At 46.9% G+C, this 23,006-nt stretch overlaps 1 protein-coding gene across 8 annotated transcripts in view; it reads left to right on the forward strand.

Annotated features, from left to right (window-relative positions):
* Window positions 1-7,871: 7,871 nt before the first annotated feature.
* The window catches only part of Rgs8 (regulator of G protein signaling 8), a 44,624-nt gene continuing 29,489 nt past the window's right edge, over window positions 7,872-23,006 (forward strand). Inside the window, exons 1-3 of one of the 8 annotated variants that reach the window (XM_021167717.2) lie at window positions 7,876-8,146; window positions 20,381-20,457; window positions 22,355-22,483. In XM_021167717.2, coding sequence (XP_021023376.1) covers window positions 22,458-22,483 — 26 coding nt within the window. In that variant the 5' untranslated portion in view covers window positions 7,876-8,146; window positions 20,381-20,457; window positions 22,355-22,457. The other 7 variants (XM_021167735.2, XM_029483087.1, XM_029483092.1 and 4 more) reach the window with 7 other exon arrangements.

Below are 23,006 nucleotides of genomic sequence, written 5' to 3' on the forward strand. Positions count from 1 at the left end.
CCTTGTTGGAAGAAGATCAACTGATGGTGGGCTTTCAGGTTCTCAAAAGCCCAAGCCAGGCCCAGTGGCTTTTTGTTCCTTCTGCCTGTGGATCTGAATGTAGAACTCTTAGCTCCAGCACTGTGTCTGCCTGTATGCCACCATTGCTCCAGCATGATGACAGTGGACCAAACCGTCGGAACTGTAAGCCAGCACTAATTAAGTGGTTTTCTTTAGAAGACTTGTCTTGGTCATGGTGTCTCTTCACACCAGCAGACCACTGACGAAGACAGGAAGCTCAAGCCACAGAGTGAGAGCCTGTCTCAAAGACCAACAGCAACAAAAATCAACAAAAACCAAAACAAAAGTGGAGAAGAGTTTGTTGTCATTCACAGCTCTTTGCAAAATGCACACTATGGTTCTCTGGTCCAATGTGTCCACTTTCTGTGGTCCTGAAGCCCAAAGCTTGCTGCAGAGTTAGCAGAACACATGAAGGTGAAGACAATCCTGAGAGATTTCTGGTTGTGGTCCTCTGGCATTCCAGAGAATTGTTTGATGTATGCAGTGATGTAGACAAATGATTTACAATTACAACCTACTTATAAGTACCAAAGAAAAAGTTAGCACTGACTACAGAAAAATTAAAGAACCCCTTCTTCAAACCCAATGCTCTGTGTGTGTGTGTGTTTGTATTTCTTATAATCATTTTTATGCTTCTATATGTGGGTAAAGAATTATTCTTTATTTTTTTATCATTTATACTTTTTGGCATTAAAATATTATATAAAAGTATAGTGTAATAAATATAATTTTTAATTCTCTTATTTGGAAAAATTAAACATTGATGATTCTGTATTATTAAGTGAGATTTAGAAACGTTTGCTAGGCTATGAGATAAAATTTTATGGCACAAAATGTCTCCCAAAGCTAGGTTTGTTCGTTGAAGTATGTATGTTAGTTAAAGGCTCTAACACACATGGCTGATAGGTAACAGAGCCTATATGGAAAATTTCAAGGCAGGGTTGGTGTGCGAGATCATACAAGAGAGCATGGCTAGGCAGTACTAGAAGCAGACCAAGGACCTCCATGACAGTCAACTTTAGCGCCTGCTAACACCGCAGTGATGCTCTTATCGAATCACAGTATCTTTGGTTGACATTGCCTTAACAACTTATTGTAGGTGAGGCTTCCAGCTGGCAGGTGAAGAACAAAACACAGAGCCATAGCAATGGCAACAGAGAGATAGATAACTTAGTGAGCACGGAGCCCAAAGAAACCAATGATGTGCTCAAAGAAAGGAGCTAGGAACTGATTACATACTTTAAACATCTGTGCCTATCTGCCAGTAGTTGTAGAACCTGGTGTTTTTGTCACCGTGGAGAGACACCATGACCAAGGCAGCTTTTAAAAGAGAAAGCATTGCACAGTGGTGGTGGCATACACCTTTAATCCCAGCACTTTGAGGCAGAGGCAGGCAGATCTCTGTGAGTTCAAAGTCAGCTACACAGAGAAACCCCATATTAAAACACAAACAAACAAACAAAAAAAACCTCAAAAAAACAAAAATAAAAGCCAGAGAAAGCACTTGGGGACTTGCTTATAATATCTGAGGTTTAGTTCATTATCACCATGGCAGACAACATAGCAGCAGGCAGGCAGGTGCTGGAACAGTAGCCGAGGATTACATCCAGATCTGTAAGCTGGGGGAGACAGAGAGACAGGGAGACAGACACTGGGCTTGGCATAATGCTTTTGAAACCTCAAGGCCCTGGCATTCCTGGCATACTACTTCCTCCGACAAGGCTACATCTTCTAATCCTTCTGTCTTACTTAGGGTTTTACTGCTGTGAACAGATACCATGACCAAGACATGTCTTATAAGGACAACATTTAATTGATGCTGGCTTACGGGTTCAGAGGTTCGGTCCATTTTGATGAAGGAAAGAACATGACAACATCCAGGCAGGTATGGTGGAGGAGCTGAGAGTTCTGTCTTCATCTGAAGGCTGCTAGCAAAATACTGGCTTCCAGGCAGCTAGGATGAGGGTCTTAAAGCCCATATCCATAGTGACACACCTACTCCAACAGGGCCAAACCTTCTAATAGTGCCACTCCCTGGGCTGAGCATATACAAACCATTATATCTCCTAATCCTATCAAACAATTCCACTCCCTGGTAACTGAACATTCAAATATCTAAGTCTGTGGGTTCATTTAAACCCCCACACTTGGAGAATAATAGAATGCCATTCATCATTGAGATTTTGATGAGCCAAGGGAGGCAAAGGGAAACAGGAGATTTGGTTCTTTTTTTGTTTTTGTTTTTGTTTTTCGAGACAGGGTTTCTCTGTGCAGTCCTGACTGTCCTGGAACTCACTCTGTAGGCTGGCCTTGAACTCAGAAATCCACCTGCCTCTGCCTCCCAAGTGCTGGGATTAAAGGCGTGCGCCACCACTGCCCGGCTGAGATTTGGTTCTTGACTCCATAGTATCGTTTAGTAGAGATGCCAGAGACATCTGACAGAAGACAGCAAAGGATAGGACATCCACACTCGATGGTTTCATTCTCCCACACAGTAGTAGTTCATCATACTAAGCCAAGCTAGGTCAAGGGGAGTGTGGACCATGAAAATGTAGAGGGGTCTCATCTGAACTCATTCACTCTCATCAGCACCCTGTGATGACCACAAAGGGGCTCCCTTATTTCACAGGGATGGTTCACTGAGTTAATCTAGGTCACAGAACTAATGAATGGCTGACCTAGCAGTTATAACCCAATTCCAGGGTCCAACGTTTTCATTGTGCCTGTCTGTTGACTATGGGCATGGGATAGGGAAAAATGAAGGCTGGGAACAGAATTCTTGGATAGATACTTTAAGATCTGTTTGCTTCAAATAATCTTAAAATATAACATTTTAGCCCACAAGCAACGCATGCACTTGTGTGTGTCGTGAGCACACGCTCTCATGCAGACCTCTGCTCATGGGTCTCAAGTGCTGGTTGGACTGGACTTTCATGGATTTCTGTATCAACTGATTTATTGGAAGAGTTCAGAAGCCTACTTTTTAGTTTTCTATCTTTGGTTCCTTTGACTATTAACTCTTTCTATCCATCTGTTTACTGATCAGTCCATCCTATTTCCTTTCTCTCTGGAACCTTCTGGCTCCTTCGTGCCTCAGGATTGGGCTATTTTGGTTATATTTCTGCTGTTTATTTTCTTCCTTTCCTCCAGCTGGCAGGCTCTGCTTTCTCATGGTCAGACACACGCTTCTTTTGTCAAAGGAGATGGCCTCCTCTCTATTTTTTTGCCACTCAGCTCTTGGGCATTAACTGTGTTCTTCATCATAGCCAATACCATGTGAGAGAGCAAAAACCATCCTCAGGTGTGGCTAATTGACCACAGAGCTTGAGCCATTTTTACAGGCAGTAAAGTCTGCCTAGGAAGGGAAGAAGGAAAATGAGCCTAACAGGTTATTTAAAGGTGGGGCGAGCAATATGTATGTAGACTTTACATATGAAAAGCAAAGGCTGTCTGGCTTCTGATTTTGCTTCTTAGCAGTCTTCTGCATTTTTGCATGGTGAGTATTCATTGTCCTTAGAATTTGGTTCTGACCTAAATAAAGAAATGCCTTTACTACAGCCATGGCTGCCATGACAAATTCCACACATGCAACAGTGACTCAGCACATGGTTTTTATCATATAGTTTCATAGGCTACAGGTTTCACCAGGGTCCCGATGGGCTGACATTAAGTTATTGACTGGGTTGGTTCCTTCCTAAGGCTCCAGGAGTGATCTGTTTTCCTGCTCTTTTGGCTCCTTGATGTGCATTCAGTTCTTTGTGCTTGTATGTAGTGTGTAGCTTTGTCTATGCTGCTTTGTATCTCTGCCTGGTCACACTTGTGCACCTCCCCAGGAGCTATCTCAGATCTGTGAATAGAACACACACACACACACACACACACACATATCTATCTATCTATATATTATAGATATAATATATATGCATGCCAGTTATTCTTAAAATGCCTTGGCTAACTCAGTGCCCCCCACCACAATACTTGCAGACTGGACATCTTGCACCTTTAGGTAGTTTTACAGCTTTTAGGGGTAACTATGTTCCTTCATTCTTGTCTTCCTCCTCCATTTCAAAGCCAGAAAATGGGGGTCAAGTCTCTGTTGTGCATTGAATCTCCCCTATGTTTCATCTGTTTCGTCTCTCATCTTCCCTTCTCTCTCAGTCTTCTCCATAAAAATAGATTTATTTTCATTTTGTGTGTGTGTTTGTGTGCGTGCGCACACACACCCCACCTCCACCCCTGCAGGTGCCCGTGAAGGCTAGAAGATTGTGACAGATTCCCCGGGAGCTGGAGTAAAAGCTGTCATCCACCATGTGACATGGGTGCTAGGGAACTGATTCTGGGTCCTCTGTAAGAGCAGTAAGGGCTCTTAAAATGCTGAGCCATCTTACTAGTCCCCACCCCACACCCCAGCCCCATTTTTTCACTTTAAAAATCATGTTACAGGGCTGGCAAGATGGCCCAGTGGGGAAAGGTGGATGCTACTAAGCCTAACAACAAGAGTTTGATCTTAGGAACCCACTGAGTAGCAGGAGGAAACTGACTCCTGCGAGTTGTTCTCTGACCCTCACATGCACCCTCTGGTATATGCATGTCACACCAAACACATAAAAGTATCATAAAACGCACCTCGTTATTAGACTGTGTTAGAATGTCACTGGCCCAGACAATCCAGGATTGCATTCCTAACTCTAGGTCTTTCACCTTCTTACAAATCTTCTTCAAAGTCCCTTTGCCATGCTGGGTGAAACATTCACAAGTTCCAGAGATTAGCTGTGGCTATCACTGGGCCATCTTCCTCCAGCCACACCCTGTAAGTGTGTCTCGGCTTGCCTACCTCCACAAACCCTTCTGTATCTTGCCTTGATTTCTTCCCTGCCTCTCCAGGCTCTCTGCCATTCTCAGGTTTACTTCTCTCTACAAAACAAAGCTTTGCTTTGGGGGGAACATACTTATATGACAGGCACAGCAGTGGACACCAGTGATAAACAGACGAGGGCTGAGTTGGCAGCGCATGCATGATGTTATGGATCCTGTGCCCAGGGCTGCATAGACCCAGTGTGGTGGCTCATGCCTCTAATCCCAGCACTTGGGAGGTAGAGGCAGGAGAATCAGACGTTCAAAGCCTTCCTCAGTTATGAAGTAAATTTGAACTTGGAATACATGAAACATTATGGCATCTGCCCTCAAACAGCTCACAATTAGATGGGAGAATTTAATTGAAGGCAAAAATAATGTATTAATATGTTTTGCATATATCAAGTCTCCGTAATGTTCCTCCTTACTATTCAACTCCTCTTATATTCAGAGTAGAATAAATATTGTAACCAAAAACCTGGAAAGGCCACACCTGCAGTTTACAGGATGTATACCAGTTAGGGGACACTTGGGAGTGTGGCACAGACTGCGGTGTGATCTACTGCTTTGAGTCCTTGTAAGTGTGTCACTGACTGCTGTGTGTCTGCTGTTTCTTGCATTCCTCCTTACCAAGAAAAGGATGCGTGGACAGCCATACAGCCTCAAACCTTGATTCCTTTCTCTCTTGCTTCTTTAGTCTCTGTGGCCAGCAGTTTCTTCTCCCTCACTCCAAAACCCCACCTTTATGTTGCTTGCCCTTAAAGCTAAAACCCCTTTCTTCCACAGTCTCAGATCCTGATACAATTTATTCCAACACTTATAGAGTTCTTGCACATTCTGGGTGCTTATCTAGTGCTGCGGATTCTAAGATGAAAGGGTTTCTGTTCTTTAAAGCAAAATCCATTTTTGAGGCTTTGACAAGCCGGGCACATTCTGCTGTCTGACCCTGTTTTGTTTCACAAATCCATTCGCTAAGCAGATCCTTCCATTTCTGTACTATTTCTTTTCTCAGTCCTAAGGCACACAGCTGAATCCTCCATTCCATTTGCTCTAGTGTCTTCTACAAAAAAAAAAAAAAAAAAAAAAAAGACATTCTGGCCGGGCACTCCCAGTATCAGAAAGCTAATCTCTGTAAATTTGGAGGCCAGGCTGGTCTACATGTGAGATTCCAGGATAATCGGGGCTACATAATGGAGAGACCTTATCTTAAAACAAAGAACAAACCAAACCAAACTACTTTCTGCTTGTGTGATCGTGTGAAAAATGATGACATAATCATACTCTTGACTTAGGTGTCCTCACGTGCATGCAAGACCTGCCAATTTCCCGGTATGACGGGGAATCTGCTTGAGATGCAATATTTTTCATGTAAGTAATAAAAATGTTTCAGGAATGTCCGGGATGGGGGTTAATTCCTTTCACTTGAGAAAAGGACCAGCACTGGCTGGACCCTGCTGGACCAATAGAGAGAGGAGAGATGTCTGTCTCTCTAAAAGGGTTGGTCTTTACTTTCAATCCAAGAAGATTTTAGAGGGCATGTACAGAGAACAGAGGGAGTATCACATGTTCCTGGGGTTCAGGTGAGGTGTCATGAACCTTTTAGCTGGCCCCTCAAAAACAGGAGAAACAGCCATCAGTATACAGCAAGAAGGAAGGCACCTCCTCTCCCCCTGACCTCCCAGTTGGAATTCCTCTTCCTCTTCTCCCTCCATCAGTGATTTGAACACCTTGCTCATTTATGTGTGAACCGGCCGCCTGAATCTCTGTCCCTTCCTCCAGTCATCTGGCACGGCAAGGATATCTATTCCCTCAGGATCACCCATAGCACATAGTAAACTCACAACCATGGCATGATATATTGACCTGACTGAAATGGAGCAACATTTTAGGTAGCAGCAGAGGGATGATATGAGCATCTATTGGAGACAGGAGTCTGACAGGTCATGGGGCTTGATGTCTACAGTCAGTGCTAGTCACATCCTCTGGAGAGAGGCTTGACTGAGGAGGAGTAGCTCAAGGGAGGGAAGGATGGTTCCCTGGACATCAGAATCAGTCACATGTTTATCCTCTGCAGACCATCGTCTCCCTCCCAAGAAGGCCGTCGTTTGGGGTCTCTCTATCCTTCATTAGCTGTGCTTGATGATGTGTTCCCCAGTCACAGCTTCCTTTGGTCTCTTCTCTCTTCCACTGTTTGTGTGCTCTGGTCACCTCCTCTGTCTGGCCATGGTTGTAAACAGAGCCAGTGACTGTCAGCCTGGGGCTGGTGCGGTGAACCCATCGAATGAATGGACACACTCTAGAATCCTGCGAAGGCCCCCCTTCTCTGATGCTTAGCTAGCCAGAAGGTTGGGTTCCTACCTACCTCAGTGGAACTGTACAGACAGAAGCATCAAATGGCATATTCGCTCTACTCTTCTGAACATCCTTTTTTGATCCTGTTCTTGACAACACAGACCCCTGGTAACCCATTGTGCATGTGGCCGAGGGAGCAGTCTGGCTTGCCTCTGCACAGGGTGACAAAGGACACTCACCATTTGCTGTCTAGTTCCCACCCATGTCTAATATTTTCCTCATCTTTGAGAAAGTTGGAGCTGTGCTTGACACAAATTGCCTGGCCATTCTCAATCCTAAATCTAAATGGCTTTTTACTGAATGGGGAGGGACAACCTTGAAGCTGGACCAGGAATGTGGGACCGTGTTTCCCCCTTCCCTATGTCACCAAGCCAATGCTCCTGCCTTGGTGTGGTCAGTGGAAAGCAGATCTCCCCCAGGTTGATGACCGCAGTCACACCCTTATGCTCTCTGTTCTTGGCTGAACTTCGCAGAGCCACCAGCCGCTCCGGAGGTAGCGCTTGTATCCAAGCCATCAACAGAGAGCCACACAGGCATTGCCATCCCGCTGGAGCCTGCGGTCCTCCCCCAACTGCGTGGCTGCGCATCATCTGTCAGAGTGCCCCTCTCCCCTCCCTCTGGCTCCCTGCCCCCTCCCCTGCGCTCGCTCGCTAGCTCTTTCCCTTTTCATGAGATGCAAAGTCCGGTGCAGAGCAGAGCCCTCAGAGCAGCATGATGCAGGAGCTCTTCTAGGGGCCCGAGGTGAGGCGGCCACGCTCCACCACCCTCACCCATGTACCAGGAGAGGGCCGACTCTGTCACTCAGGGTTTCACCGAGCCATGTACAGCTGTTGCCGGCACCAGCCACATCTTTCCAGCTGCGCTGCCCACCGCCAGACAGGTAAGATAAGAATGCCTGTTTCTCACAGGGTCTGGGATGGATCCCTGGGCCGGCCCGCTGAGGCTTACTGGGAGAAGCAGGACAGACAACAGAGAGCAGAAAGGCACGTCCTCCTCTCATAATCTCCACTAATTTTCTCTCAGAGCTGCTCGGAGCAGGGAGGGCAAGCCCTGCCACCCTGGTCCTAGTAAGGATGCAGGAATAGCCGTTTCTTTCTAGTTAGTGGAGGGTTCTCTTTCTTTCCTTTTCTTTTTTTCCCCCCATCTGCCTCAGTCTCAACTCCTCAGGACCCCCCAACTCTGCTTTCTGTCAAACAAGGATCCTGCTTCTGGCCTCAGATTTCTTGGCAGGGAGGGGGTGTCCCTGAAAATATTGTCAGTTGATGTCTGCACGGTGCCACGGGCTTCTTATATTTAGTTCCATTCAGCTCAGCTGTTTGGAACAGGGGTCGCTTGCACAGCAGCCTGGCTGCACATAGCATCTGTCTTGTTTCTAGTCAGCCAAGCAGGTCGGCTCTGCCGGTGACTAACACTTAGTGACACATTCCGATGCAAAAGGACTCACAATGACAGTGAACTGGAGGGAGACTAAAATGAATCCAGGGAGGGGGGTGCCAGTTCCTAAGTGGCAAGTTAGGGGCACACATACCAGCAACAGGAGGTGATGGCTCCCTGGCATGGTAGCTGCTGATTTTTTTTGAGGGGGGGGGCGGGAATGGGGAGGTGTCATGTTAGGGGAAGGAGGTTGTTAGTTTTTCTTGCTGTGTTAGAACGACTTAACATCCACCTATTGTCTGGCCATATACTGAAGAGTGGGCTTTCAGGTTCTGGTGTGTTCTGTCTGACTTTGTGAGGGAGGCTTCTAGCTGCAGAAATGCCTCGAAGCTTAACCTAGCCTGCAACTCGACTTAAGTTGGGGCCACTTGTTCTTACAGATTTGGAAACCTTTAGGGTTTTCTCAGAGGATACAGGGGTGGGGGGTGGGGGTGGGGGAGCATAACCCCTATTTCTAAAGTCGGATCAGCGATTCGGAAAAGCTAAACCTCTGAAAACAGGCAACGTGAGATTGTGCCCATGGCAGCTATTACTATCCTTTTGGAAATCGCCACAGCCCATGCCCATCCATGTAGTCTAGTCTTCGCTAGCTTACTCTTGGAGTAGGTTACCTGGGAGAAGTTTGTGTCAGGGTTGGGGCCTAGTGGGAGTCAGGTGACTGGGGAATATGCTTTCAATGGCCGATATCTATCAGTACTGCCAGGCCATCTGCAGTGCTGGAGTGCTCCTGGCTATCAGACCCTTTCAGCTTTATTTTATTCCTATTATTATTATTATTTAATGAAGTGCCCACATTAACTACTTTCCTGTTGCTGTGATAAAATACCTGACGAAGGCAACTTGAAGGGGGGTGTATGCTGGCTCACAGTTTGAGGGTGCAGCCCATCATGGTGAGGAAGCCATGACTGCAGGAATATGAAGCCTCTGGTCACATTGTTTCTGCAGTAGACAGCAGAGAGAGATGGATGTGGGTGGTCAACTCCATAGCTCCTTTTTATTCTGTCTGGGATACCAGCCCATACAATGTTGCCACCCACAGAGTGTGGTTTTCTGCCTCAATTAACCGGATGCAGATGTGCCCAGAGGTTTATCTCTTAGGCGATTTTAGATCTTGTCAAGTTGACGATATTATCTATCGCCATGACCAGCAACACAAAAGGAGTTTGAAAATGTACGCAGATTCGGTTCAGTAAATCACCTGCTAATGGTGGCAGAGTCTTTCTCTCATGGCTCAGTGAACCCTGGGATGGGTCCTTAGCCACAATAGCCATGTTATGAATGCCAGGTACTCTTCACAGACCCTCGAGAGTGTGGCTGGCTGGTTAAGCAGAGCATGCTTTATGAAATCCCTTCTTCCTAAAACCGTGATCTCAATGAGGAGGCAACAGGTAGAGGTGCAAAGAATGTGCTGGCAGGGAAGAAAAAGTTCTGGTGATGCTGGATTGCTGGCTTCCTAGTGCCGTTAGCTAATTTCCTGGGGCCCTTTACCCAGAGTCACTGGGCAGCTTCACTTCGGTCATCTGGAAAATGGGAACAATTGCAAATGTCCAGTTATTTCTGAAAGTTTTGGTGAGAGTCAGCTAAAAGGAATGAGACAAAATAGCCTCCTGTGATGAAGATGTCCCAAGATACTTTGCTCGGAACTTTCCCTTTGTCGTGAGGTTTAATGTCCAAGTTCTTGGGAGATAAGATGAGGCTCAGTGAGGTTAAAAACCACAATCAAGTTCGGCTGAGACGTGAACGCGCTTTCTAAGTCTCCACTGTGTTGCTCAAGTGAAAGGTCTGTGATGGATCATGGCCTTCCAGCTCCCAATATTTGTCCGGACTTTGGGGGATTGAAGCCAGGACCTCACTCACGTTAGTCCAACACTCTGCCTGAGTGAGCTACATCCCTGGAGGTGAAACATTTTTCACATGAATCCCATCACAGGCTCCCTGTACTGTAGCTTTTTCATACTTTCTTAATCCAAACACCTATACCTCTGGAGATGCTGTTAAGGTCCCATTGCTCTGCTGTATGGCTTATAGGGAAGAGTTTCCGCTATCCACAAATACCAGCCCTCTCCTCAAGGTCTTTGTCCATATTCTCTGCTGCAGTTTCCAATAAGAGTCTTCTGACGTTTTCAGTAGGAGGTTCTAAGTGGAAGAGTGTCTTGGAAAAGCTGAGAGGCTTCAGGTAGACACCTAGCCAAGGCCTCGCCTATCAAGGCAAAGGGCCAGTGAGAATTTGCTTAACAGCTCTGCACATCAAGGTGCATCCACACAGCCCTGCTCCCACCCCCAGGGCCATCACTGATGCGAGCTGGGCATGTATCTTGGAGTGAGGCATCTGAAGAACACTCATTTCCCAGAGGACTCTGGATTCAAGAGCATACGAAGAGGGTGACCCGTCAGCAGGGCCCCAGTCTGCACAGCACTATTTCCTGTGGCTACAGCTGTGGCATACCTCCGTATCATAGTCCAGGCTCTGGCAGCTGTAGATTTTCTCCTCTGCTGATCCAAGTGGCTGCCTAGGATGATACTTGAAGGGAAGACAGAAAGCCATTGCCTGAAGCAGATAAAATAGAGGGTTTGAAAGTCTCTCTCTCTCTCTCTCTCTCTCTCTCTCTCTCTCTCTCTCTCTCTCTGTTAAAGCTGCTTCTGCCCTCAGCTATGGACCCTGAAGAAAAATAGGGAGGCTTTTGTGACTGTCTATAAGGGAAAGAAATTGATAACCTAGCACTGATAGATAGGAAGACTGAGTCATGTGTTGACTGTGGCAGTGCCTCCTGCCCTTAGGCCTTGGAAGCCAGGTTGCCCTTTTCCTCATCCCTGGCCCCACTGCCTTTTCAGCTTCCGTAGCCTCCACTTCTATTTCCATCTTGGCCCCTGCCTTGTCTGACTGATGCTTATCGTGGGGCTCCATGTTTTCTTGAGAAGGAGTAATTGGCAATCCATGCCTGCTTTGACATTTCCATGAATTCCTGTACAATGACATAGGGAGTAGGCTTTGCCTTCGTAACTTTAATTTCATAGATTTATAAAGGGTGGGGTGGGGGAGATCCTAAGGAAAGGCAAACCCGTCGTGAATAGGTAGAACCAGAGCTAGAAACCCACCATTTGTGCTGGCATTTATTTCTGGCATCACTGATGCCAGAAAGCCCGTGGCATTTTCATGACTCCATGTTGGTCAGCATCCTGCTCCAGGCCAAGACATGGTCCACTTGCTTTACTGTTCACCAGATCAAGGTATTCTGACACTGCAGCATTTCCTTAGTTTCAGGTGCCGTGGTAAGCGTGAGGGACACGCAGGTGGAAATGTCTTTTGCCTATGCAATGTGCATAGGTAACACAATGCATGTCACTTGGCTTGTCACAAAGAGGTCCTTAAGGTTTGCTTGAATGGAGGAATAAATAAATAAGTAAATACATCCCCGTGTCCTTGGAGGAGAGAATTGAAGGTACCTTGCCCCTGTGCCTGGTAATGAGGTACTCCAATATTTCCAGAAGTCTCAAGGGTGTAGAGGACACTTGCTACACTGGGATGGGCAAGGGGGGCTTCCTGGAGTTCAGTTGGAAGGATGAGTTGGGTTAGGCACATCAAGAGAATTCTAAGCAGATGGACTGGAACAAAAAAGGGGTAGGGATAAGAGCCCTGGGCGGAGAGGGTGAGCATTGTGGGGGTGATGGAGCTCGAAGCTCAAGCAGGGAGAGGGATGGACCAGCTAGCTTGCAAGGAAGGGAGGCAAGACCCAGGTCTGAGGGAGTTTGCTTATTAAGGTCTCAATTAAGCTTGAACTTTATGCTTAATCTATGGAGGTTTATAAGCTGTGAGGAGAAAGGAGCCTAATCATATTTGGGACTCAAACATATGATTATGACTATAAAATGGAGCTGAGTTTAAGGCCACAGACTGGGCTGCAGAGAACAGACGCCGTGAGGAAATCATCTGGGACCATGAGGAATGAGTCAGGGTAGTGCGGGTAAGGATGCGAGGCAGGAGATAGAGTTGAAAACCATGAGGACATTTAATCAGCATGATTTGATAATTGGTTAAAAGCCGGGGACCAAAAGAAAAGGCGTGACCTCCAACTGCTTCTCTATTGGTGGCTTGAATTACTCAGTAGATTACTCAAAAAAGCAAAACAAAACAAAACAAAAACCCAAAAATCAAATTTTGCCAATGCCAGAGGGAGCCAGGGGGAGTGAGGGGGCATGAGGGGGAGTCAGGGGGAGCCAGGGGAGCCAGGGGGAGCCAGAGGGAGCCAAGGGTTAGAGGGGATGGTAGGTAAGATAGGTCAGGAAAGGGGATGTGGTATGCTTGGGCTGTAGGTGTATATTTGTATTTGATGTGCCTGTGGGCTATCACAGGACTGTGTCTGGCAATCCATAGGTTAGAGGAATCCGCATGACTGGGAAAGGCATCAGAGTTGGAGTCCACCCAAAGTCACCAAAGGTGAGATTACTCCGGGAGCATGCAGTAGCAGCAGGGCAGAGAGTCAAGGTTAGATAGGAAGCATTTATAGGATGGGCAGAGGAGGAGCCAGCCAAGAGCCAAGGAGAAGGGCTGCCCCCAGATCATTAAATATCTAATCAGTGTTCACATTTTTTCTAATTGCCTCATCAAATTTTAATCATTTTTGTCTGAAACTGGAACATGATATAAGGTCTGTGTATTGCAGTAAGGAAAAAAAAAAACATTGAAAATCATTGTCCAAGAGATGGGACTGATTGTGTAACCAAGTCTCCACATTTTGGGTCATTTTCTCAGTGTTGCAAGTTTCAGGAGCCCCAAGGAGCATCTGCAGACTTAGATATCAAATCCTCTGTGGTCCAGTTTTAAAATTCCTTTCTAGATACATTTAGAAAGGGGAGTACAGAGGAAAAAAAAAAAGGATGGAAAGAAGAAAATCCTGTGGTGAGTAGCTAGGAGACAAATGGAGGCCCAAGAGGGACAAAAGGGATAAAGAAAGGCAGCAAAGACCAGAGGCTCTTAAAACCTCAGGAATGCATTGTCTTAGACATTTTGTATTGCCTTGGTGAGCAAGTGGTAAAAAAGAAAGTCTTTAAATAATAACATTCTACTCTAGCACCTTTCCCCAAATAGCTTATTAAATAGCTGAGCAGACACCATCCAGGTGCTGCCTCTGTGTCAAGCAGGGAAGTAGTAGGAACCTAATTTCCATTTACAGTCTGCAAAGAGCTGTTGACAAAGCTGACAATAACACAAAGGTGCCTCACAGTTAAGGGCCACTTGCTACCTGTCAGGCATTGTGGAAAACACCCTATGCTCTTACCTCACTTAACCTGGCTAACAAGCCTGGGACATTGGCATGGTTGTTGTCTTTATTATGTCTCACAGTGATTATGACATCCAGGATGAATGGCTTGCCCAGAGTCACAAGCCTGGAGAGCATTACTTCTGTGTTGAAAGTTCTGGGCTGACAAATCCACTTCTATAGTCTCCACTGGATTAATAATCTCTCTCTCTCTCTCTCTCTCTCTCTCTCTCTCTCTCTCTCTGGTATATACTTCTCACTGGCAAAATTCTATTTAAAGGAAAGCCATAGTCACCTCCAAATATAATAACAGAAGACTGTGTTCTGGAACTTACAAAGCAGCCATAGAATTTTTCAACACACACACACACACACACACACACACACACACACACACACTGGAAAGTAGACAGGGCAGGTGTGTTTATTTGAGTCTTATGATAAGAATTTTGGGACTATGGTGAGTAGTGACACAAAGATGTCTTTAGGTCCTGGTCCTCTTGTCTTTCCATCCCAAGGGCTGGTCATTTGGGCAATACCACTATGCCTGGCTCAGGGAGAAAATTAAAGTTCAAGATTTCTTGGTCTTGTTAGTTGCCGGTCGATCGATCGCAGTGCTAACACAGGTCTTTAGTGTTGCAGAGCTAGTTAACAAGCGTGATGAACAATGACCCTTTGTTCTGTACTTGTGTGTGTGTTCCTGCAAACCGACTGCATGGGTTCTCAGCATTAGCTACTGACCTTCTCTCTGACCCTGTGACAACCCTTATGGGACTCCAGGAAGGTTATTACAAATTAAGTATCTGGATGTCTGACCTGATGGGCAGGAAACGGGACTGCTGATGCTCAGAGGGGATGCTCATGAGATGCATGTTTTCAATGTTATTTTAAAGCAGAATTTTGGGTTAGGTGTCCTCTTTCTGTCCTGCCCTTCCCTGTGTCCTTCTGATCTCCATGGAAACCCCAAATCAATGTGGCATATGTTGATCCAGGTTTCTACTGTTACTAGGAAGCTGAGCGGTGGAAATTGCTTTTAAAAGATTTGTGGGAAGAGCCTGAGCACGCTGACCAGAATTCAAATCTGATATCCAAATGACTTTTATTGAAAGCTTTGGAAACGGTGCTGTCCTAGGTGGCGCGTTGATTAAATAAACACACAGCAGGCATTCGGCAATAAACCTCTTCTGCTGTGGCTTTTAAAAAATATTATAGTGCAGATTTTAATTCCTCTTATCTTCAATTTAATTATATTCCTGAGCCTGTGTGGCAATGCCAGGTGCCCCCTTCACTCCTGATTAACTCTACCCTGCACAGAGTGGGCTGTTGGGGTCGTTTATAAAAGCCTACACTACTGTCCTCCGAAGTTATCAGCATTCTGCTGACTTCAGTCCTGACCAGGAGACTGCAGAAGTCTCAACACATTTCTGTCATGAGGAAGACTTGGTGATTCTTCTTTGCTTTTCGTTTTTGTCAAAAATTCATACTAAGGGCTGACACTTGTCACCAACCTAGATATCCAGAGTTTGATTTCTGGGACCGACGTGGAGGAGGGGAAGAACTAACTTGTGCAAATTGCCCTCTGACCTCCACATATGTACACAGCAACTCCCACCCCCCAATAAATGAATAAAATAAAATTTAAAAGAACTCATAAATGACAGCCATTGAATTAAGCACCTACACTGTATGAAGCAAAGAGAGTCAGCTGTAGAGGCTCTCATCTTGGAGTGGGAATGTATTTGGGAGAATTGGAAACCTCACATGAAATGAATGAACTAGACTGTGGTTCAGGCTGTCAGTCTCATCCGGCAAGGTGGTGGGATAGAGGGGCTCCTCTAATTGGAATCATTCTGAAAGAGCTCGGAAAGGGAGCTTTTATCTCAGAGGTAAAGGGATTGGCAAAGGAGCCCGGAGCTGAGAGGCAGATACAGGGTAGACAATCCCGAGCGGAGGGAGCAGGTGCAGGGGCGTGTATGTATGTATTTGAGAGAGCAATAAAACCAGACAGAGAAGCAAGACCAGCTTATTGTCAGGCAAATAGAGGAGCTGCAACGGAGCCCATCAAAGATTATTATACAGATGATCTGCTATGGCGTCTGTTCAGTGGGTAACTGAGGTTTGCGGGTGGGCGGGCAGGGGGTGGGGGGAGTGGGGCAGGGAGATCCGTACTGGGAGCTGAATAACCTCTGTGCCAATGGATGGGAGGGGGGATGGCGCTAAGGAACAACTCAGAAACACAATGATCAGATTGAAACACCGATTTAGCAAGAGGAATGAAGGAGATGCCAGAAATATCTGCACTTGTTACCCCAGGGGTGAAGGTACAGTGACGTCATGGGCAAACAGAGGGAGCCCTGCGGGAAGAAGGGGAGGGCCGAGAGCAGGGTTGCTGGGTATATCTGAAGCCTATGGGCCTGAGGTGCCTGGGGCTGTGCAGCAGAGCCCTGTTCCTGCAGCCCTCATTTCAGAGAGGTGCTGACTGGCCTGAGCCCTGGAAAGGGGTTTGGGGGAGGGAGGAGGGAGGCATAGTGCTGTAGAAGGAAAAGAGCAGAGGGGAGGCTGTATCATCCATGGAACCAGATCAGGGCTGGCCATCACTGCTCTCCTGGGAAAAACAGAACTTGAGGAGCCAGTCTTCAGCCAGGATGTCAGGAGCAATAGTCACAAAAGCTTGGCCTTACGGGCCATGGCTCTAAGCCTGGGGAACCCAGCGTCCAAGTGGGTGAATTCTGGCCTCCTAGAGCTGTAAAATCCTGTTCTTCTGACTCCATCATCCAGGAAAAGCCACTGTAGCGAGTTTAACTTTGGAGCCAGCTTAATGTTTGCCCTGGAGAGTTTGTTGTTGTCTTGAGACAGGGTCTCCCTCTGTAGCCCAGGCTGGCCTCAATCTTGTGGCTCTGTCTCAGCCTCCCCAGTGCTGAAGTGACATCTCATGACCCTCAGAAGTTCCTCACACACACTGGCTCTTTGGAAGGCTATGGTAGAGCCCTCCTGTAGACAAAGCTGCATTAGTGACTTCTTGGGTTGGGTATTCTACGTTCCACTGTCAGTGCTTAGGAATGTGTCCCTAGAAACTTCTGGCTAGTTTTGATTTTCTTCTTTTTCTCATGCTTTCCCTGTCCCTGTTCTCTTTTCCCTCCATCCGTTCTTTCCATTTTCTTTAAAACTTTATTAATTATGGTATCTTTCCCAGTTCATTTGACTTATTGACTGCATTCTTTTTCTAAGGCTAATTGAAGATTCTCATGCCTGGTTGGTTAGTATTGATCAGCTCCTGCCTCAGACCCAGGCCCATCTGCTGCGCCTCCCCCTCTCCCCAGTGCCTTTCCTTCCTGGGTATCAGACAAGGGGAAACTCTGAGAAAGCTTTGCCTTGTATTAGCCCTGGTGGGGAAGAGTAAGCTGATGACGTCACCTTTGTGTTAGAGGGAGGGGCCCGGAGGCACCGACTTAGACACCAGACATCAGCTCTGTTATTTACAAATGATTTGTCTTTGTTTTTCTACCTGTGAAAGGGGCTGATAAAAATGTTAGCTTTGTAAATTTGTTGGGAGAATGAAATTAACTCAAGTGCAGTGCCAGGAACAGTGTCTAGCACATACAAAATGATCCTTAAATATTAGCTCTGTGGACTCATCTTAAGGTGTAAACACATCCTAGGTGTCTTAGTTATCCATGGAATTTTTTTTTCTTATAGTACAAAGCACCAGGAAAGGGTCTAGAAAATGAAAAAATTCTCTTTCAGCTTAGCTTTAAATTCTAATTAGCATCATATTTCAAGACATTGCATTTGGTAACATGAAGTCGTCTTTGCCTCACAGAGGGATGGTGTGGACATGATTGGAGGGAGACAGTGAGTCACTGTGGGGGCAGCATCCAGATTTCTATTTCATGGTAGCATCAGGCAGTGAATGATTACAGCACATTAATTTCACTGTCAGAACATGGGTCACGCACCAATAGATTTGCCCAGAGACCGTGTCCCAGCATGACACGGGAGCAAAAGCTCCTCTGTCAGAGCCATAAGACAAATTTTGACCCTTGTGCTAAGACTGTGTACTGTTTCACATTGAAGAAGGAATTTTATCACATCTGGCCTCAGCTTTCTCATCTGTGGCATGGGTTAGTAATAATCCCGAGTGGGTACATGGCATTGTTCTTTTTAAATGTTTTTTTTTAAAGATTTATTTATTTATTTTATACATATGAGTACACCACCATTGCTCTCTTCAGACACACCAGAAGAGGGCACCAGACCCCATTACAGATGGTTGTGAGCCACCATGTGGTTGCTGGGAATTGAACTCAGGACCTCCAGAAGAGCAGTCAGTGCTCTTAACCGCTGAGCCATCTCACCAGCAGGCACATGGCACTGTTGACTCACAATACATGAAAATATTTTATACTTGGTTGTAAAGGTGGGTGTGGTTCAGGCTGTCCTTGATCTCCTGATCCTACTGCCTCAGCCTCGTGGGTGCTGTACCATCAACCTAGTTTTGCTTTAAATATTTTAAAAAGGTTAAATAAGCTGTACGTGATGGCAAGGCCTATAACCCTAGCTATTCAGGGGGCCAAGATAGAGGGATAGCAGTTTCAAAGCCTGCCTGAGCTACAGAGTGAGTTTAAAGTCAGCCTGGACAATTTAAGGATCCCGTCTGGAAAAAGAAAGAAAGAAAGAAAGAAAGAAAGAAAGAAAGAAAGAAAGGAAGGAAGGAAGGAAGGAAGGAAGGAAGGAAGGAAGGAAGAAAGAAAGAAAGAAAGAAAGAAAGAAAGAAAGAAAGAAAGAAAGAAAGAAAGAAAGAAAAGAAAACAAGACAGAAGAGGGGCCGGGAACACAGTTCGGTGGTAGAGATATTCCAGGCAGAGGACCTGGAATATCTAAGGCCTTTGGTTCAATCCCTAGCAATGAACAACAGTAAGTCAAATAAACAGAATGTACTTTTATGATAAACCACTACTTTCTATGGAGATGTAGTCTCACTTCTGTTTTGGGAAATGATTTGCCACAAAGGCCAAGTGTATTTGGAGCTGGTTCCTGAACAGACTTGGGGACGCCCTTAGAGACTCAGCATGTAAGGAGGAAGAGAAGGCTTTATTAGAATCCCTGGGGGGTGCTAGGTTGCCACCAAGGGTCTCTGCATGGGGCTTGAGCACTGGCATGTCCACCACAGCTGCTAGGTGATGCCCAGACCACTGGTCTGGGTACCACTTCTGGGGAACTAGGACAAACAGGAAAAAAAAATCTTCCTTTTGGAACAGAGGCAGGCAGTGTGAAGGTCTATGTGGGTATAGAGGTTTGGAAATAAAATTGGAAATAAAAAAAGGAAAGGAAAGCGAGGAACATAGAGATGACGAGCAGATGAGCAGATCGGGCAGAACAAAGGGAAAAGTCGCACTCTATCACGGATGCAAGGGGGGGAGTTGCTAGGTGATGGATGAGGGAGAGAGGTGAGTTTCTACTGTAGGAAAAACCAGGTGAGAGGCAGGAGTGCAGAGTTGGAAATCTGCACATTCCAGGAGGGAGAGGAGGTGGAATTTTTTCATTAAGGAGTGGGGAATGGTGTGGTTGGTCCTGGTGAGGTGGGTGGGTGGGTGGGGTGGAAATAGGCTAAAAGAGAGGTTCCTCCGTCGAGTAAGGGGACAGCCAAGACTTGGCAGAGAGGGGTAATTTCAGGGCCGTTTGGCTTGGCTTGGGAGTGCAGTGCAATAGAATGGGAGAAAGGGGGTGGAATTTAGATGTGCGACCTGCCCCGTAGCTTTCTCCCTCTCTGCATTTATCACATCACATCACACCCAGCAAGACAGGCCCCCTCCTCCTGGCTCATTAGGAGATTTGATTCGGCTTGGCTCCTGCTGTCAGCAGCTGTCTGGGGCAAGATCTTTCTGCTCCCTGCTCCTCAGTGCAGCCTCCAGCCTCTCAGCCTTCCAGCCAGCAGCAGAGCTCATTAGGAAAGTCCCCTTCCCTGGATTTTCAGCCACTTGGTGGCCTGAAAAGAGTTAATACCTACTCTTGGCTGGGGGGCAGAGCAGCTGCTGTGGGCTGGGAGAGAGACTTCTCCCTGAGCTGCAGCCAAAGGAGCTGCAGGTTAGTGAGGCCGAAGGAGGAAGGCGCAGGATGCATGCCAGGTCAGCTCTGCTTGGGGGCATCTCCTGCGTCCTGCCAATGAGGATGGGCGTGCAGACTGTGCCTGGGAGCTGAGCCGCCGCCTGCTGGGTGTAGGCTGCTTCAGTATTTACTGGATGTGACAAGCAGAGCGAAGAGCTTTTGGGGCCGCTTGCTGCCTGGCTCAAGTGGTGGGAGGTGTGTTGTACGTGCATGCTTATGTATATGTGTGTGCATGCGCGAGCTTAGGTGTCCCTGCAAACATGCCTTCCACCTGCCAAGGATTTCACTGCTAAAAGAAAGATCTACTCTTCCCTTAGAGCTCCTTAGCCCGGAGGAGCATCTCTGACCATCTACTTGGCAAAGACCTGCAGGCCATGAGGACCAGTCAACGACAGTAAGTATTGGCTCTGCCTTTCTTCTTTTTTTTTTCTGGGATGTTGGGAAGCTGGTTGCATTATACATATTTAATTAATCTGCCTCTTCATGCATACTGATTGCTTTCTCCCCGCTGAGCTTAATTTCTCTTCCCTTCTTTATAAATCTTTGCTTTTTTTCCCCCTCTTATGCCCCTTCTCCACCTTGAATGACATCTTTTTCTACGCTGTCTGTTCCAGTCACTTGTGACTTGGTGCCTACTTCTAAGGATATATGCACTATGGGGGCAAGGGGGGTTGACATGTCCATCTTTGAACTTCCCAGGCTTTGGGTAACCCTTTATCTGTCCCTCATAAGTCAGTCTAGGGCTAAGTGGGATAAGAGCCCTGAGGGTTCTGGATCCTGGAATAGACAAAGCAGCTGGGGCAATATCCAGCTGGTTCTGATTTGTGAGTCCAAAGCTGACCTCACTCAAGGGGTGACTTGGGAGGTGCTGAAGTCGCGGGGTGGGGGTGGGGGTTGGAGAGGAGACAACTGGATAGCAGCAGCAAGCTAGAGTGGGCTGAGAGTAGGAAAGGGAGGGAAGAGAGGCAGGCAGGGACAGAGCCAGTAGTCCCCTGCCCTGAACGACCTTGCCTGTGGTGTATATGGGTTGTGACCTCTGGTCTGCTCAGCTACAGAAAAATGAAGGCCCCTGGCAAGATCTTCCCCCACCTCCCCTGGGGACATATTCTATAAACAAGAGGAAATGAGGCGTAGGTGCCCCAGACATGTTTTCTGGAGACCCTTAGAGCTGTAAAGGGCTTTGATGGCCTCACTTCTGGAAAGCAGGTGCAATCCCAGTTAGGACAATGATTAAGGAAATGTCCCCTGTCGTTAGAGAACGTGACCCAGTGGGATGAGCCTTTACAAGAAGCCTGATTTTTGTTGTTATTTTCTTTTTTCAGTGTTAATAAAGTCATCCTTCCATGTGGCTACTGATATAATTACTCTGAGAGTGATTTGTAAAAGTATTTGTGACCTGACCAGGGTAACACACAAACCACTTAAATGGTGCAGCCACGCAGGATTCTTATTTATCCAAATTAGGTTTCTTTTAAAATGGATTCTACGTTTGGTGGCAGGGTTCCCCAGGGGAACCTTTTATGGATAGGTAGGTAGCTCTTCCTATCAGCTGTCTTTTGTGGGAATAATGGTCTGAAACGCTGCCAGTAACACCCATGGGAAGGAGAGGCTATAAGCCAATCATCCTTCAGCCTCCATAACCCCTTCCCCCATCCCCAAATCTTCCCTGTCTTAGGTCAAGAAGGCTCCCCCCAAATCCCCCCCACCCCGTTATGAGCGAGAGTGACTTGCATATTCATTTCTTCAGCTTGTGTCTGGGATCCCTGCCAAGGAGCATGCCCAGTGGTGAGGGTGTCTGATGGCTTCCCTCCAAGTCCCTTTCAACCCCCCTCCTTGCTCCCCTTTTCTCAAACCCTGGCTCATTTCCACCTGGGACAGGTGTCCTTGGAGGGAGGTGGGAACCAGAGTAGCATCCAATCAGATTATTTTGGAACAAGTGCTGACCTCTCCTCCCTGGCCTCTTCCAGGCTGGTCACTTGGGCATCGGTCTAGCGAGAGAAAGAGAACAGTAATTTTTGGGTTGCAGGCCCATGCCTCCCTAAGGGTACATGTCCCAATTTTGGTTGATGGCCAGTGGTTAGGGAAGTAGGAACTTCCGACCAACAGTCTGCAATGTGAGGCCACCTGGCATCTGTTCCTGTCAGTCTTGGATCAGCTGCCCTTGCTAAGCTCGAGCTGACATTTGTGGGGGCTGTGGGAAGTGCTCAGATGGTGGAGAGCCGTTGGAAAGGTGTATCTTGCAGACAGATGTGAGGGGGTGAACCCTCTTACAGCAGACTCTTTGATTTTAGGTGAGAGGACGTGAGAGGGTAAATCCCTGCACCCAGCAGTATTATTTCCAACCCTGACGTCCCTGCAAACCAGCCCAAGGGGTAACCGTAAGCGGATGCCTGTATGGCTGCCTTACTGATGCCACGCAGGTAATGAACTGATGACCTGTCTCCTTGTCCCTGCCCCTCTCTTCTTTGCTCCACCTTCTGGTCTCTCAGCTCTCCTGCTCTAAAGCTCTCCCTGGTCCTCTTGGACTAGTTCTGCTGGACCTCCAGTGTGTGCACTGTGCTTTTCTTGCCTTTGTGCTTCTTACAAAGTTATAGCCTTGCAAGTCGGACCTGCATCAGCCCCATGCTCTCCTGGTGATTTGGTAGAATCTCTTGGTGGTGACTTTTGGGGTAGGATAAGGGGCTGTGCATGAACGTGTATGAAACTCTGTGAGTTACTGGGACAGGGGTTTGTAGAGAAAGATGAGGAAACGATACTCCCTCTTTTTTTCCTTTCCTTTCTTCTTTCCTTCTCCCTCTATCCATTCCTTCCTTCCTCCTCTCTCTTTTCCGTCCTTCCTTCTGTTCTGGCTTGCTTGCTCCCTTCCTTCCTTCTTTCCTTCCTTCCTTCCTTCCTTCCTTCCTTCCTTCCTTCCTTCCTTCCTTCCTTCCTTCCTTCCTTCCT

Source organism: Mus caroli, chromosome 1 (assembly GCF_900094665.2).
Source record: "Mus caroli chromosome 1, CAROLI_EIJ_v1.1, whole genome shotgun sequence".
Classification (NCBI taxonomy): domain Eukaryota; kingdom Metazoa; phylum Chordata; class Mammalia; order Rodentia; family Muridae; genus Mus; species Mus caroli.